The sequence below is a fragment of the Oncorhynchus nerka genome, linkage group LG20, assembly GCF_034236695.1.
Source record: "Oncorhynchus nerka isolate Pitt River linkage group LG20, Oner_Uvic_2.0, whole genome shotgun sequence".
Classification (NCBI taxonomy): Eukaryota; Metazoa; Chordata; class Actinopteri; order Salmoniformes; family Salmonidae; genus Oncorhynchus; species Oncorhynchus nerka.
This window is the reverse complement of record NC_088415.1, coordinates 91,321,569-91,339,757: the sequence shown is the minus strand read 5'-3', so window position 1 is coordinate 91,339,757 and position 18,189 is coordinate 91,321,569. Positions and strand designations below refer to the sequence as shown.

At 33.1% G+C, this 18,189-nt stretch overlaps 1 protein-coding gene across 1 annotated transcript in view; it reads right to left on the bottom strand.

Annotated features, from left to right (window-relative positions):
- Positions 1–18,189, bottom strand: part of LOC115125028 (collagen alpha-1(XI) chain-like) — a 255,449-nt gene that overhangs the window by 127,569 nt on the left and 109,691 nt on the right. Inside the window, 3 exon segments of the mRNA XM_065006101.1 lie at positions 2,327–2,389; positions 2,575–2,616; positions 14,131–14,193. Coding sequence (XP_064862173.1) covers positions 2,327–2,389; positions 2,575–2,616; positions 14,131–14,193 — 168 coding nt within the window.

Below are 18,189 nucleotides of genomic sequence, written 5' to 3'. Positions count from 1 at the left end.
ACAAACTCGCACTACAGATTCTTAAAGAGGGGCCACTTATTCAGTGTCAATCAATCAAACTAAATGTCCTCAGATCCACAGTCCCTGGGCTGTGTCCCAAATGCCACCGGAGTCCCGATATAGGGCACTACTTTAGACCAGGGTCCAGTGCAGCCCTTAAAGAAGTACATTGACACTCTAAGGGTGCCTTATTGTTTGATGTGCTGCTGGAGGGTCTGAGGTCGGCTTTAAGGCCCCTTGAAACTGAGACATTGAGAGAAAAAAAACAGCCAGCGACCCAAATAGCACACTATGCCCTATATAGTGTACTACTTTTAACCAGGGCCAATAGGGAATAGGGACGTAGTTCTACAACTATGTGTTGTTGAGGGTAATCCGAGTTATTTGGTTTCCCGGGCCTGCCCCTCGGTCTTCCTCCCCTCCTTTCCTTCTTTCCTCTCCTCCCTTCCCTCTCCTTCTCCTCCCCGGTGCAGTAGCAAGCCGTGGCTGATTGACCTCTTTTCTCCCCGTGGTATGAAGGTATGGGGCTCTACTACAAACCCAGCCGAAGGAGAAGGACACAGAGATACGACTTCCTATATAGGCATACCTGCTGGCTTGTCTTCTTTGTAAAACCAAGATGGATGGCTTGTTGTCAAGACCAGTCTTGTCTGAAACACTGTGTTTATTATTTTTAAACTAATGTCTTCATTATCATAATATACTGTTACTATGAATAGACTGTCATCTAAGAATCAGTGAAGTAAGTGGAATGCTGACTCATTATTAGTCAGCTATATTAGCCACGGTCCAAGGAGACAGACTAGTCAGACTTGGCCTGAGGGGTCTAACAACTACATTCTCCCAAATATACAGTACCAGTCAAAAGTTTGGACACACCTACATTCATTCCAGGGTTTTTCCTTTATTTTGTAAAACTATTGTCTACATTGTAGAATACTAGTGAAGACATCAAAACTAGGAAAAAAACACATATGGAATCATGTAGTAACCCCAAACAAGTGTTAAACAAATCAACATCTATTTTATATTTGAGATTCTTCAAAGTAGGCACCCTTTGCCTTGATAAAAGCTTTGCACACTTGGTATTCTCTCAAAAAAAACTAAAACATTCCATTCACTGAGATCTCCCTTAACATTCCAATCACTGAGATCTCCCTTAACATTCCATTCACTGAGATCTCCCTTAACATTCCATTCACTTAGATCTCCCTTAACATTCCAATCACTGAGATATCCCTTAACATTCCAATCACTTGAGATCTCCCTTAACATTCCAATCACTGAGATCTCCCTTAACATTCCATTCACTTAGATCTCATTTAACATTCCAATCACTGAGATCTCCCTTAACATTCCAATCACTGAGATCTCCCTTAACATTCCAATCACTGAGATCTCCCTTAACATTCCATTCACTGAGATCTCATTTAACATTCCATTCACTGAGATCTCCCTTAACATTCCATTCACTGAGATCTCCACCTTCCATTCACTGAGATCTCCCTTAACATTACATTATTTGGTATTTCTAAACCGCTATAGTTGTATTGGTTTGATGTGCTGAGGGTTCTACTGTATATTCTATGAGGGTTCTACTGTATATTCTACGAGGGTTGTACTGTATATTCTATGAGGGTTGTACTGTATACTCTACGAGGGTTGTACTGTATATTCTATGAGGGCTGTGTTGTATATTCTATGAGGGTTGTACTGTATATTCTATGAGGGTTGTACTGTATATTCTATGAGGGCTGTGTTGTATATTCTATGAGGGTTGTACTGTATACTCTACGAGGGTTGTACTGCATATTCTACGAGGGTTGTCCTGTATATTCTACGAGGGTTCTACTGTATATTCTACGAGGGTTCTACTGTATATTCTACAAGGGTTGTACTGTGTATTCTATGAGGGTTGTACTGCATATTCTACGAGGGTTGTCCTGTATATTCTACGAGGGTTGTACTGTATATTCTACGAGGGTTCTACTGTATATTCTACGAGGGTTCTACTGTATATTCTACGAGGGTTCTACTGTATATTCTACGAGGGTTCTACTGTATATTCTATGAGGGTTGTACTGTATATTCTACGAGGGTTCAACTGTATATTCTATGAGCCAGAGTTGTCCAACCACACTCTGAATAGCCTTTACACTATTTGCTGTGGTAGCTATATATAAACTGTTGAGTTGCATATGTTGCTATAGCGATGGGTTAAAATGAGAGTCAGAGAGTTAAAGGAAGTGGTGGGTAATGAGAGAATGACCTATTTCCAACAGCAGGAAGTGCAAAGGGAGTTCCTGAGCAGCGACAGCTCACTTACCCTGTCACCGTGGTCTCCATGTGGGCCAGGGGCACCCTGGGAGCCTGGGGCGCCGGGCAAGCCCTGCGAACGCACACATACACATTAACTACAGCAGAGCTAGCTTACCAAACTGCTACCACATTTAATTTATCAACCTCAGAGAGACAAAGCTTCTCTCTCTCTCTCTCTCTCTCTCTCTCTCTCTCTCTCTCTCTCTCTCTCTAGGTCTGGGAGAGAGGGAGGCAAAGAGAGAACGTGATACTCACAGCTTGGCCGGGGCCTCCTTGGGGTCCTTCAATCAGCATCCCCTGGAAGACAGAGAAGGAGAGGGAAGACAGATAAAAGAGAAGGAAGACAGAGAAAAGAGAGGGAAGACAGAGAAAAGAGGGGGAAGACAGAAAAGAGAGGGAAGACAGATAAAAGAGAGGGCAGACAGAGAAAAGAGAGGGAAGACAGAGAAAAGAGAGGGCAGACAGAGAAAAGAGAGGGAAGACAGAGAAAAGAGAGGAAGACAGACAAAAGAGGGAAGACAGACAAAAGAGGGAAGACAGAGAAAAGAGAGGGAAGACAGAGAAAAGAGAGGGCAGACAGATAAAGAGGGGGAAGACAGAGAAAAGAGAGGGAAGACAGAGAAAAGAGAGGGAAGACAGAGAAAAGAGAGGGAAGACAGATAAAAGAGGGGAAGACAGAAAAGAGGGGGAAGACAGAGAAAAGAGAGGGAAGATAGAAAAGAGAGGGCAAACAGATAAAAGAGGGGGAAGACAGAGAAAAGAGGGGGAAGATAGAAAAGAGAGGGAAGACAGAGAAAAGAAAGGGAAGACAGAAAAGAGAGGGAAGACAGAAAAGAGAGGGAAGACAGAAAGGAGAGGGAAGACAGAGAAAAGAAAGGGAAGACAGAAAAGAGAGGGAAGACAGAGAAAAGAGAGGGAAGACAGAGAAAAGAGAGGGAAGACAGAAAAGAGAGGGAAGACAGAGAAGAGAGGGAAGACAGAGAAAAGAGCGGGAAGACAGAAAAGAGAGGGAAGACAGAGAAAAGAGGGGGAAGACAGAGAAAAGAGAGGGAAGACAGAGAAAAGAGAGGGAAGACAGAGAAAAGAGAGGGAAGACAGAGAAAAGAGAGGGAAGACAGAAAAGAGAGGGAAACATGGATACATTAGCATTCAGAGACGGCAGTACATCTACAGGCAGAGTGGAGACAGAGTACAGTTGATGATACATCATGAATACCTAGTTACACAGTAGTGATAATAACTAGTTATATAGTAGTGATAATAACTAGTTATATAGTAGTGATAATAACTAGTTATATGGTAGTGATAATAACTAGTTATATAGTAGTGATAATAACTAGTTACACAGTAGTGATAATAACTAGTTATTCAGCAATGCCTAGTAATACCTAGTTATATAGTAGTGATAATAACTAGTTATATAGTAGTGATAATACCTAGTTATAGAGTAGTGATAATACCTAGTTATAGAGTAGTGATAATACCTAGTTATACAGTAGTGATAATACCTAGTTATAGAGTAGTGATAATACCTAGTTATAGAGAAGTGATAATACCTAGTAATAGAGTAGTGATAATACCTAGTTATAGAGCAGTGATAATACCTAGTTATAGAGTAGTGATAATACCTAGTTATATAGCAGTGATAATAACTAGTTATATAGTAGGGATAATAACTAGTTATATAGTAGTTATAATAATTAGTTACACAGTAGTGATAATAACTAGTTATATGGTAGTGATAATAACTAGTTATATAGTAGTGATAATAACTAGTTACACAGTAGTGATAATAACTAGTTATACAGTACTACCTAGTTACACAGTAGTGATAACAACTAGTTATACAGTAATACCTAGTTATACAGTAGTGATATATAGCAGTGATAATAACTAGTTATATAATAGTGATAATAACTAGTTATATAGTAGTGATAACTAGTTATATAGCAGTGATAATAACTAGTTATATAGTAGTGATAATAACTAGTTATATAATAGTGATAATAACTAGTTATATAGCAGTGATAATAACTAGTTATATAGTAGTGATAATAACTAGTTATACAGTAGTGATAATAACTAGTTATATAATAGTGATAATAACTAGTTATATAGTAGTGATACTACCTAGTTATATAGTAGTGATAATAACTAGTTATATAGTAGGGATAACAACTAGTTATATAGTAGTGATAATAACTAGTTAGATAGTAGTGATAATAACTAGTTATATAGTAGTGATAACTAGTTATACAGTGGTGATAATAACTAGTTATATAGTAGTGATAATAACTAGTTATATAGTAGGGATAATAACTAGTTATATAGTAGGGATAATAACTAGTTATATAGTAGTGATAATAACTAGTTATACAGTAGTGATAATAACTAGTTATATAGTAGTGATAATACCTAGTTATATAGTAGTGATAATACCTAGTTATATAGTAGGGATAATACCTAGTTAGATAGTAGTTATAATACCTAGTTATATAGTAGGGATAATAACTAGTTAAAAAGTAGTGATAATAATTAGTTACACAGTAGTGATAATAATTAGTTACACAGTAGTGATAATAACTAGTTATATAGTAGTGATAATAACTAGTTATACAGTACTACGTAGTTACACAGTAGTGATAATAACTAGTTATACAGTAATGATAATAACTAGTTATATAGCAGTGATAATAACTAGTTATATAATAGTGATAATACCTAGTTATGTAGTAGTGATAATAACTAGTTATATAGTAGTGATAATAACTAGTTATATAGTAGTGATAATAACTAGTTATATAGTAGTGATAATAACTAGTTATATAGTAGTGATAATAACTAGTTATATAGTAGTGATAATAACTAGTTATATAGTAGTGATAATAACTAGTTATATAGTAGGGATAATAACTAGTTATATAGTAGTGATAATACCTAGTTATATAGTAGTGATAATACCTAGTTATATAGTAGTGATAATAACTAGTTATATAGTAGTGATAATACCTAGTTATATAGTAGGGATAATAACTAGTTATATAGTAGTGATAATACCTAGTTATATAGTAGGGATAATACCTAGTTATATAGTAGTGATAATAACCTAGTTATATAGTAGGATAATACCTAGTTATATAGTAGGATAATAACTAGTTATATAGTAGTGATAATACCTAGTTATATAGTAATATAATAACTAGTTATATAGTAGTGATAATAACTAGTTATATAGTAGTGATAGTACCTAGTTATATAGTAGGGATAATAACTAGTTATATAGTAGGGATAATACCTAGTTATATAGTAGGGATAATAACTAGTTATACAGTAGTGATAATAACTAGTTATATAGTAGGGATAATAACTAGTTATATAGTAGTGATAATAACTAGTTATATAGTAGGGATAATAACTAGTTATATAGTAGTGATAACTAGTTATATAGTAGTGATAATAACTAGTTATATAGTAGTGATAATAACTAGTTATATAGTAGGGATAATAACTAGTTATATAGTAGTGATAATACCTAGTTATATAGTAGTGATAACCAGTTATATAGTAGTGATAATAACTAGTTATATAGTAGTGATAATAACTAGTTATATAGTAGTGATAATAACTAGTTATATAGTAGTGATAATAACTAGTTATATAGTAGTGATAATAACTAGTTATATAGTAGTGATAATACCTAGTTATATAGTAGGGATAATAACTAGTTATATAGTAGGGATAATAACTAGTTATATAGTAGGATAATAACTAGTTATATAGTAGGGATAATAACTAGTTATATAGTAGGGATAATAACTAGTTATATAGTAGTGATAATAACTAGTTATATAGTAGTGATAATAACTAGTTATATAGTAGTGATAATAACTAGTTATATAGTAGTGATAATAACTAGTTATATAGTAGATAATAACTAGATAGTGATAATAACTAGTTATATAGTAGTGATAATAACTAGTTATATAGTAGTGATAATAACTAGTTATATAGTAGTGATAATAACTAGTTATATAGTAGTGATAATAACTAGTTATATAGTAGTGATAATAACCTAGTTATAGTAGTGTTGATAATAACTAGTTATATAGTAGTGATAATAACTAGTTATATAGTAGTGATAATAACTAGTTATATAGTAGTGATAATAACTAGTTATATAGTAGTGATAATAACTAGTTATATAGTAGTGATAATAACTAGTTATATAGTAGTGATAATAACTAGTTATATAGTAGTGATAATAACTAGTTATATAGTAGTGATAATAACTAGTTATATAGTAGGGATAATACTAGTTATATAGTAGTGATAATACCTAGTTATATAGTAGTGATAATAACTAGTTATATAGTAGTGATAATAACTAGTTATATAGTAGGGATAATAACTAGTTATATAGTAGTGATAATAACTAGTTATATAGTATGATAATAGTTATATAGTAGTGATAATACCTAGTTATATAGTAGTGATAATAACTAGTTATATAGTAGTGATAATAACTAGTTATATAGTAGTGATAATAACTAGTTATATAGTAGGGATAATAACTAGTTATATAGTAGTGATAGTACCTAGTTATATAGTAGGGATAATACCTAGTTATATAGTAGGGATAATAACTAGTTATATAGTAGTGATAATATCTAGTTATATAGTAAGGATAATACCTAGTTATATAGTAGTGATAATAACTAGTTATATAGTAGTGATAATAACTAGTTATATAGTAGTGATAATAACTAGTTATATAGTAGGGATAATAACTAGTTATATAGTAGGGATAATACCTAGTTATATAGTAGTGATAACCAGTTATATAGTAGTGATAATAACTAGTTATATAGTAGTGATAATACCTAGTTATATAGTAGTGATAATAACTAGTTATATAGTAGTGATAATAACTAGTTATATAGTAGTGATAATAACTAGTAATAACTATATAGTAGTAGGGATAATAACTAGTTATATAGTAGTGATAATAACTAGTTATATAGTAGTGATAATAACTAGTTATATAGTAGGGATAATAACTAGTTATATAGTAGTGATAATAACTAGTTATATAGTAGTGATAATAACTAGTTATATAGTAGGGATAATAACTAGTTATATAGTAGGATAATAACTAGTTATATAGTAGGGATAATAACTAGTTATATAGTAGTGATAATACCTAGTTATAATAGTAGTAGTGATAATAACTAGTTATATAGTAGTGATAATACCTAGTTATATAGTAGTGATAATAACTAGTTATATAGTAGTGATAATAACTAGTTATATAGTAGTGATAATAACTAGTTATATAGTAAGGATAATACCTAGTTATATAGTAGTGATAATAACTAGTTATATAGTAGTGATAATACCTAGTTATATAGTAGGGATAATAACTAGTTATATAGTAGTGATAACTAGTTATATAGTAGTGATAATACCTAGTTATATAATAGTGATAATAACTAGTTAAATAGCAGTGATAATACTAGTTATATAGTAAGGATAATACCTAGTTATATAGTAGGGATAATAACTAGTTATATAGTAGTGATAATACCTAGTTATATAGTAGGGATAATAACTAGTTATATAGTAGGGATAATACCTAGTTATATAGTAGTGATAACCAGTTATATAGTAGTGATAATAACTAGTTATATAGTAGTGATAATAACTAGTTATATAGTAGGGATAATAACTAGTTATATAGTAGTGATAATACCTAGTTATATAGTAGGGATAATAACTAGTTATATAGTAGGGATAATACCTAGTTATATAGTAGTGATAATACGTAGTTATATAGTAAGGCTAATACCTAGTTATATAGTAGTGATAACTAGTTATATAGTAGTGATAATAACTAGTTATATAGTAGTGATAATAACTAGTTATATAGTAGGGATAATAACTAGTTATATAGTAGTGATAATAACTAGTTATATAGTAGTGATAATAACTAGTTATATAGTAGTGATAATAACTAGTTATATAGTAGGGATAATAACTAGTTATATAGTAGTGATAATAACTAGTTATATAGTAGGGATAATAACTAGTTATATAGTAGTGATAATAACTAGTTATATAGTAGTGATAATACCTAGTTATATAGTAGGATAATACCTAGTTATATAGTAGTGATAATAACTAGTTATATAGTAGTGATAATACCTAGTTATATAGTAGGGATAATAACTAGTTATATAGTAGTGATAATAACTAGTTATATAGTAGTGATAATAACTAGTTATATAGTAGTGATAATAACTAGTTATATAGTAGATAATACCTAGAGTAATAACTAGTTATATAGTAGTAGGGATAATAACTAGTTATATAGTAGTGATAATAACCTAGTTATATAGTAGTGATAATAACTAGTTATATAGTAGTGATAATACCTAGTTATATAGTAGGGATATATGTAATAACTAGTTATATAGTAGGGATAATAACTAGTTATATAGTAGTGATAATAACTAGTTATATAGGCTAATACCTAGTTATATAGTGATAACTAGTTATATAGTAGTGATAATAACTAGTTATATAGTAGTGATAATAACTAGTTATATAGTAGTGATAATAACTAGTTATATAGTAGTGATAATAACTAGTTATATAGTAGTGATAATAACTAGTTATATAGTAGTGATAATAACTAGTTATATAGTAGTGATAATAACTAGTTATATAGTGATAATAACTAGTTATATAGAGGGATAATAACTAGTTATATAGTAGGGATAATAACTAGTTATATAGTAGTAAGGATAATAACTAGTTATATAGTAGGATAATAACTAGTTATATAGTAGTGATAATAACTAGTTATATAGTAGTGATAATAACTAGTTATATAGTAGTGATAATACCTAGTTATATAGTAGTAGGATAATAACTAGTTATATAGTAGTGATAATACCTAGTTATATAGTAGTGATAATAACTAGTTATATAGTAGTGATAATAACTAGTTATATAGTAGTGATAATAACTAGTTATATAGTAAGGATAATAACTAGTTATATAGTAGGGATAATAACTAGTTATATAGTAGTGATAATACCTAGTTATATAGTAGTGATAATAACTAGTTATATAGTAGGATAATAACTAGTTATATAGTAGTGATAAACCTAGTTATATAGTAGATAATAACTGATAATAACTAGTTATATAGTAGTGATAATAACTAGTTATATAGTAGTGATAATAACTAGTTATATAGTAGTGATAATACCTAGTTATATAGTAGTGATAATAACTAGTTATATAGTAGGGATAATACCTAGTTATATAGTAGGGATAATAACTAGTTATATAGTAAGGATAATACCTAGTTATATAGTAGTGATAATAACTAGTTATATAGTAGTGATAATAACTAGTTATATAGTAGTGATAATAACTAGTTATATAGTAGGGATAATAACTAGTTATATAGTAGTGATAATAACTAGTTATATAGTAGTGATAATAACTAGTTATATAGTAGGGATAATAACTAGTTATATAGTAGTGATAATAACTAGTTATATAGTAGGGATAATAACTAGTTATATAGTAGTGATAATAACTAGTTATATAGTAGGGATAATAACTAGTTATATAGTAGTGATAACTAGTTATATAGTAGTGATAATACCTAGTTATATAATAGTGATAATAACTAGTTAAATAGCAGTGATAATACCTAGTTATATAGTAAGGATAATACCTAGTTATATAGTAGGGATAATAACTAGTTATATAGTAGTGATAATACCTAGTTATATAGTAGTGATAACTAGTTATATAGTAAGGATAATACCTAGTTATATAGTAGTGATAACTAGTTATATAGTAGTGATAATGACTAGTTATATAGTAGTGATAATAACTAGTTATATAGTAGTGATAATAACTAGTTATATAGTAGTGATAATAACTAGTTATATAGTAGGGATAATAACTAGTTATATAGTAGGGATAATAACTAGTTATATAGTAGTGATAACTAGTTATATAGTAGTGATAATAACTAGTTATATAGTAGTGATAATAACTAGTTATATAGTAGGGATAATAACTAGTTATATAGTAGTGATAATAACTAGTTATATAGTAGGGATAATAACTAGTTATATAGTAGTGATAATAACTAGTTATATAGTAGGGATAATAACTAGTTATATACTAGTGATAATAACTAGTTATACTAGAAACAAAATGGCTACAGTGGGACTAGAAACAAAGTGGGACTAGAAACAAAATGGCTACAGTGGGACTAGAAACAAAATGGCTACAGTGGGACTAGAAACAAAATGGCTACAGTGGGACTAGAAACAAAATGGCTACAGTGGGACTGGAAACCAAATGGCTACAGTGGGACTAGAAACAAAATGGCTACAGTGGGACTAGAAACAAAATGGCTACAGTGGGACTAGAAACAAAATGGCTACAGTGGGACTAGAAACAAAATGGCTACAGTGGGACTAGAAACAAAATGGCTACAGTGGGACTAGAAACAAAATGGCTACAGTGGGACTAGAAACAAAATGGCTACAGTGGGACTGACTAGAAACAAAATGGCTACAGTGGGACTAGAAACAAAATGGCTACAGTGGGACTAGAAACAAAATGGCTACAGTGGGACTAGAAACAAAATGGCTACAGTGGGACTAGAAACAAAATGGCTACAGTGGGACTAGAAACAAAATGGCTACAGTGGGACTAGAAACAAAATGGCTACAGTGGGACTAGAAACAAAATGGCTACAGTGGGACTAGAAACAAAATGGCTACAGTGGGACTAGAAACAAAATGGCTACAGTGGGACTAGAAACAAAATGGCTACAGTGGGACTAGAAACAAAATGGCTACAGTGGGACTAGAAACAAAATGGCTACAGTGGGACTAGAAACAAAATGGCTACAGTGGGACTAGAAACAAAATGGCTACAGTGGGACTAGAAACAAAATGGCTACAGTGGGACTAGAAACAAAATGGCTACAGTGGGACTGGAAACCAAATGGCTACAGTGGGACTAGAAACAAAATGGCTACAGTGGGACTAGAAACCAAATGGCCACAGTGGGACTAGAAACAAAATGGTTAGAGTGGGACTAGAAACAAAATGGCTACAGTGGGACTAGAAACAAAATGGCTACAGTGGGACTAGAAACAAAATGGCTACAGTGGGACTAGAAACAAAATGGTTAGAGTGGGACTAGAAACAAAATGGCTACAGTGGGACTAGAAACAAAATGGCTACAGTGGGACTAGAAACAAAATGGCTACAGTGGGACTAGAAACAAAATGGCTACAGTGGGACTAGAAACAAAATGGCTACAGTGGGACTGGAAACAAAATGGCTACAGTGGGACTAGAAACAAAATGTGATAACTAGTTATATAGTAGTGATAATACCTAGTTATATAATAGTGATAATAACTAGTTATATAGTAGTGATAATAACTAGTTATATAGTAGTGATAATAACTAGTTATATAGTAGTGATAATACCTAGTTATATAATAGTGATAATAACTAGTTAAATAGTAGTGATAATACCTAGTTATATAGTAGGGATAATACCTAGTTATATAGTAGGGATAATACCTAGTTATATAGTAGTGATAATAACTAGTTATATAGTAGTGATACTACCTAGTTATATAGTAGTGATAATAACTAGGTATATAGTCGTGATAATACCTAGTTATATAGTAGTAATAATAACTAGTTATATAGTAGTGATGATAACTTTTTATAGAGTAGGGATAATACCTAGTTATATAGTAGTGATAATAACTAGTTATATAGTAGTGATAATAACTAGTTATACAGTGGTGATAATAACTAGTTATACAGGAGTGATAATACCTAGTTATATAGTAGTGATAATAACTAGTTATACAGTAGTGATAATAACTAGTTATACAGTAGTGATAATAACTAGTTATACAGTAGTGATAATAACTAGTTATACAGTAGTGATAATAACTAGTTATATAGTAGGGATAATAACTAGTTATACAGTAGTGATAATAACTAGTTATACAGTAGTGATAATAACTAGTTATATAGTAGGGATAATAACTAGTTATATAGTAGTGATAATAACTAGTTATATAGTAGGGATAATAACTAGTTATATAGTAGTGATAACTAGTTATATAGTAGTGAAACTAGTTATATAGTAGTGATAATAACTAGTTATATAGTAGTGATAATAACTAGTTATATAGTAGGGATAATAACTAGTTATATAGTAGTGATAATAACTAGTTATATAGTAGGGATAATAACTAGTTATATAGTAGTGATAATAACTAGTTATATAGTAGGGATAATAACTAGTTATATAGTAGTGATAATAACTAGTTATATAGTAGTGATAATAACTAGTTATATAGTAGTGATAATACCTAGTTATATAGTAGTGATAATACCTAGTTATATAGTAGGGATAATACCTAGTTATATAGTAGGGATAACAACTAGTTATAGAGTAGGGATAATAACTAGTTATATAGTAGTGATAATAACTAGTTATATAGTAGTGATAATAACTAGTTATATAGTAGGGATAATAACTAGTTATATAGTAGTGATAACTAGTTATATAGTAGTGATAATACCTAGTTATATAATAGTGATAATAACTAGTTATATAGTAATGATAATAACTAGTTATATAGTAGTGATAATACCTAGTTATATAATAGTGATAATAACTAGTTATATAGTAGTGATAATAACTAGTTATATAGTAGGGATAATACCTAGTTATATAGTCGTGATAATACCTAGTTATATAGTAGTAATAATAACTAGTTATATAGTAGTGATGATAACTTTTTATAGAGTAGGGATAATAACTAGTTATATAGTAGTGATAATAACTAGTTATATAGTAGTGATAATAACTAGTTATACAGTGGTGATAATAACTAGTTATACAGGAGTGATAATACCTAGTTATATAGTAGTGATAATAACTAGTTATACAGTAGTGATAATAACTAGTTATACAGTAGTAATAATACCTAGTTATATAGTAGTGATAATACCTAGTTATATAGTAGTGATAATAACTAGTTATACAGTAGTGATAATAACTAGTTATACAGTAGTGATAATAACTAGTTATACAGTAGTGATAATAACTAGTTATATAGTAGGGATAATAACTAGTTATAGAGTAGTGATACTACCTAGTTATATAGTAGTGATAATAACTAGTTATACAGTAGTGATAATAACTAGTTATATAGTAGGGATAATAACTAGTTATACAGTAGTGATAATAACTAGTTATACAGTAGTGATAATAACTAGTTATATAGTAGGGATAATAACTAGTTATACAGTAGTGATAATAACTAGTTATACAGTAGTGATAATAACTAGTTATATAGTAGGGATAATAACTAGTTATATAGTAGTGATAATAACTAGCTATATAGTAGTGATAATAACTAGTTATACAGTAGTGATAATAACTAGTTATATAGTAGTGATAATAACTAGTTATATAGTAGGGATAATAACTAGTTATACAGTAGTGATAATAACTAGTTATATAGTAGTGATAATAACTAGTTATACAGTAGTGATAATACCCAGTGTACAACGTGTCATGTTTATGAGTCGGGGAAACATGGAGTGGGACTGAGCTGAAGCAGGAGAAACGTCAGAAAATGATGTTTACGGCAAAGTTAACTCCCCGGTTTTAGCTGATGCACCACTGATACCTAGTTATACAATAGTGATAAAATGTGTTGCCTTCCACTTACGGGTTCAATGATGGCGGGTTCTCCCTTCTCTCCTTTCTCTCCGCCATATCTACCTCCTCCGATCTGAAAACACACCACAGAGACATCCTATCAGAATACAGATCTGCCAGTTGTCAACCAAACACGGGGGGGCGTCAGTATTTCCCCAAAGAAAAATCCTTCTGTAGGCGTGGTGGCAGCATCACTAGGTTCTAAGCTGATGTCACAAACACCAGCAGTGTGAATTATAACCAATCAGAGGTGAAGTAGTCATGGCAGCAAGGGACGTCCTACCCAAAACGGGTGTCCTCATTTCACCAGGAGATTCCAGAGAATTGAAATACACTACCACTTCCAGCTGTAAAAGAGATAAGAAAAGATCCCAGACCCCTTCAAAATGCAGAGTGCCTGTCTGTGCCTGGTAGTGGAACGTTTGTTAAGGCTAAATGCTAAATGTGTTTTTAGTCTACGTAGGAATTATTAACCACAAGATGTGGTTCGTAAAGAAGCCACAATTTGAGTCTTGGTCCGAATGATATTGGTTAGTTTTCCAAAGCCACTGAAGATGACAAACAGGGATGTATCCCAAATTGCACTGTGTTCCTTTTATAGTGCACAACTTTTGACCAGGGCCCTATGTGTAGTGCACTATATAGGGAATAGGGTGGCATTTGGGATGTACATAACTAACGGAACACAGCGAGGGTCCTGGACACCTGATATTGTTGACACAATGACTTCACACAGGAAGAATTCATGATGAAACGTTGTTAACCTTTCATTCATAAGCTCGGTTGTAGCAACCTCATGATTGGTTTTGGGGAAAAAATAAAGAGTATCATGTCGTAACCTAAACTTATCACTATTACATTGAGCTGGCTGAATGGAAAATGAATGACAGTCATCCAATATGCTGTAAATAGAAATAAGGCCGTGGTCATGGAAAAGTGATTGTCCTCTCTCATCTTGAACAGTACTGACCACCACTGTTGTGGGAGAAATGGGACTGGAAACAAAATGGCTACAGTGGGACTAGAAACAAAATGGCTACAGTGGGACTAGAAACAAAATGGCTACAGTGGGACTAGAAACAAAATGGCTACAGTGGGACTAGAAACAAAATGGCTACAGTGGGACTAGAAACAAAATGGCTATAGTGGGACTAGAAACAAAATGGCTACAGTGGCACTCGAAACAAAATGGCTACAGTGGGACTGGAAACAAAATGGCTACAGTGGGACTAGAAACAAAATGGCTACAGTGGGACTAGAAACAAAATGGCTACAGTGGGACTAGAAACAAAATGGCTACAGTGGGACTAGAAACAAAATGGCTATAGTGGGACTAGAAAACAAAATGGCTATAGTGGGACTAGAAACAAAATGGCTACAGTGGCACTCGAAACAAAATGGCTACAGTGGGACTAGAAACAAAATGGCTACAGTGGGACTAGAAACAAAATGGCTACAGTGGGACTAGAAACAAAATGGCTACAGTGGGACTAGAAACAAAATGGCTACAGTGGGACTAGAAACAAAATGGCTACAGTGGGACTAGAAACAAAATGGCTACAGTGGGACTAGAAACAAAATGGCTACAGTGGGACTAGAAACAAAATGGCTACAGTGGGACTAGAAACAAAATGGCTACAGTGGGACTAGAAACAAAATGGCTACAGTGGGACTGGAAACAAAATGGCTACAGTGGGACTAGAAACAAAATGGCTACAGTGGGACTAGAAACAAAATGGCTACAGTGGGACTAGAAACAAAATGGCTACAGTGGGACTAGAAACAAAATGGCTACAGTGGGACTAGAAACAAAATGGCTACAGTGGGACTAGAAACAAAATGGCTACAGTGGGACTAGAAACAAAATGGCTACAGTGGGACTAGAAACAAAATGGCTACAGTGGGACTAGAAACAAAATGGCTACAGTGGGACTAGAAACAAAATGGCTACAGTGGGACTAGAAACAAAATGGCTACAGTGGGACTAGAAACAAAATGGCTACAGTGGGACTAGAAACAAAATGGCTACAGTGGGACTAGAAACAAAATGGCTACAGTGGGACTAGAAACAAAATGGCTACAGTGGGACTAGAAACAAAATGGCTACAGTGGGACTAGAAACAAAATGGCTACAGTGGGACTAGAAACAAAATGGCTACAGTGGGACTAGAAACAAAATGGCTACAGTGGGACTAGAAACAAAATGGCTACAGTGGGACTAGAAACAAAATGGCTACAGTGGGACTAGAAACAAAATGGCTACAGTGGGACTAGAAACAAAATGGCTACAGTGGGACTAGAAACAAAATGGCTACAGTGGGACTAGAAACAAAATGGCTACAGTGGGACTAGAAACAAAATGGCTACAGTGGGACTAGAAACAAAATGGCTACAGTGGGACTAGAAACAAAATGGCTACAGTGGGACTAGAAACAAAATGGCTACAGTGGGACTAGAAACAAAATGGCTACAGTGGGACTAGAAACAAAATGGCTACAGTGGGACTAGAAACAAAATGGCTACAGTGGGACTAGAAACAAAATGGCTACAGTGGGACTAGAAACAAAATGGCTACAGTGGGACTAGAAACAAAATGGCTACAGTGGGACTAGAAACAAAATGGCTACAGTGGGACTAGAAACAAAATGGCTACAGTGGGACTAGAAACAAAATGGCTACAGTGGGACTAGAAACAAAAAATGGCTACAGTGGGACTAGAAACAAAATGGCTACAGTGGGACTAGAAACAAAATGGCTACAGTGGGACTAGAAACAAAATGGCTACAGTGGGACTAGAAACAAAATGGCTACAGTGGGACTAGAAACAAAATGGCTACAGTGGGACTAGAAACAAAATGGCTACAGTGGGACTAGAAACAAAATGGCTACAGTGGGACTAGAAACAAAATGGCTACAGTGGGACTAGAAACAAAATGGCTACAGTGGGACTAGAAACAAAATGGCTACAGTGGGACTGGAAACAAAATGGCTACAGTGGGACTAGAAACAAAATGGCTACAGTGGGACTAGAAACAAAATGGCTACAGTGGGACTAGAAACAAAATGGCTACAGTGGGACTAGAAACAAAATGGCTACAGTGGGACTAGAAACAAAATGGCTACAGTGGGACTAGAAACAAAATGGCTACAGTGGGACTAGAAACAAAATGGCTACAGTGGGACTAGAAACAAAATGGCTACAGTGGGACTAGAAACAAAATGGCTACAGTGGGACTAGAAACAAAATGGCTACAGTGGGACTAGAAACAAAATGGCTACAGTGGGACTAGAAACAAAAATGGCTACAGTGGGACTAGAAACAAAATGGCTACAGTGGGACTAGAAACAAAATGGCTACAGTGGGACTAGAAACAAAATGGCTACAGTGGGACTAGAAACAAAATGGCTACAGTGGGACTAGAAACAAAATGGCTACAGTGGGACTAGAAACAAAATGGCTACAGTGGGACTAGAAACAAAATGGCTACAGTGGGACTAGAAACAAAATGGCTACAGTGGGACTAGAAACAAAATGGCTACAGTGGGACTAGAAACAAAATGGCTACAGTGGGACTAGAAACAAAATGGCTACAGTGGGACTAGAAACAAAATGGCTACAGTGGGACTAGAAACAAAATGGCTACAGTGGGACTAGAAACAAAATGGCTACAGTGGGACTAGAAACAAAATGGCTACAGTGGGACTAGAAACAAAATGGCTACAGTGGGACTAGAAACAAAATGGCTACAGTGGGACTAGAAACAAAATGGCTACAGTGGGACTAGAAACAAAATGGCTACAGTGGGACTAGAAACAAAATGGCTACAGTGGGACTAGAAACAAAATGGCTACAGTGGGACTAGAAACAAAATGGCTACAGTGGGACTAGAAACAAAATGGCTACAGTGGGACTAGAAACAAAAAACAAAATGGCTACAGTGGGACTAGAAACAAAATGGCTACAGTGGGACTAGAAACAAAATGGCTACAGTGGGACTAGAAACAAAATGGCTACAGTGGGACTAGAAACAAAATGGCTACAGTGGGACTAGAAACAAAATGGTTACAG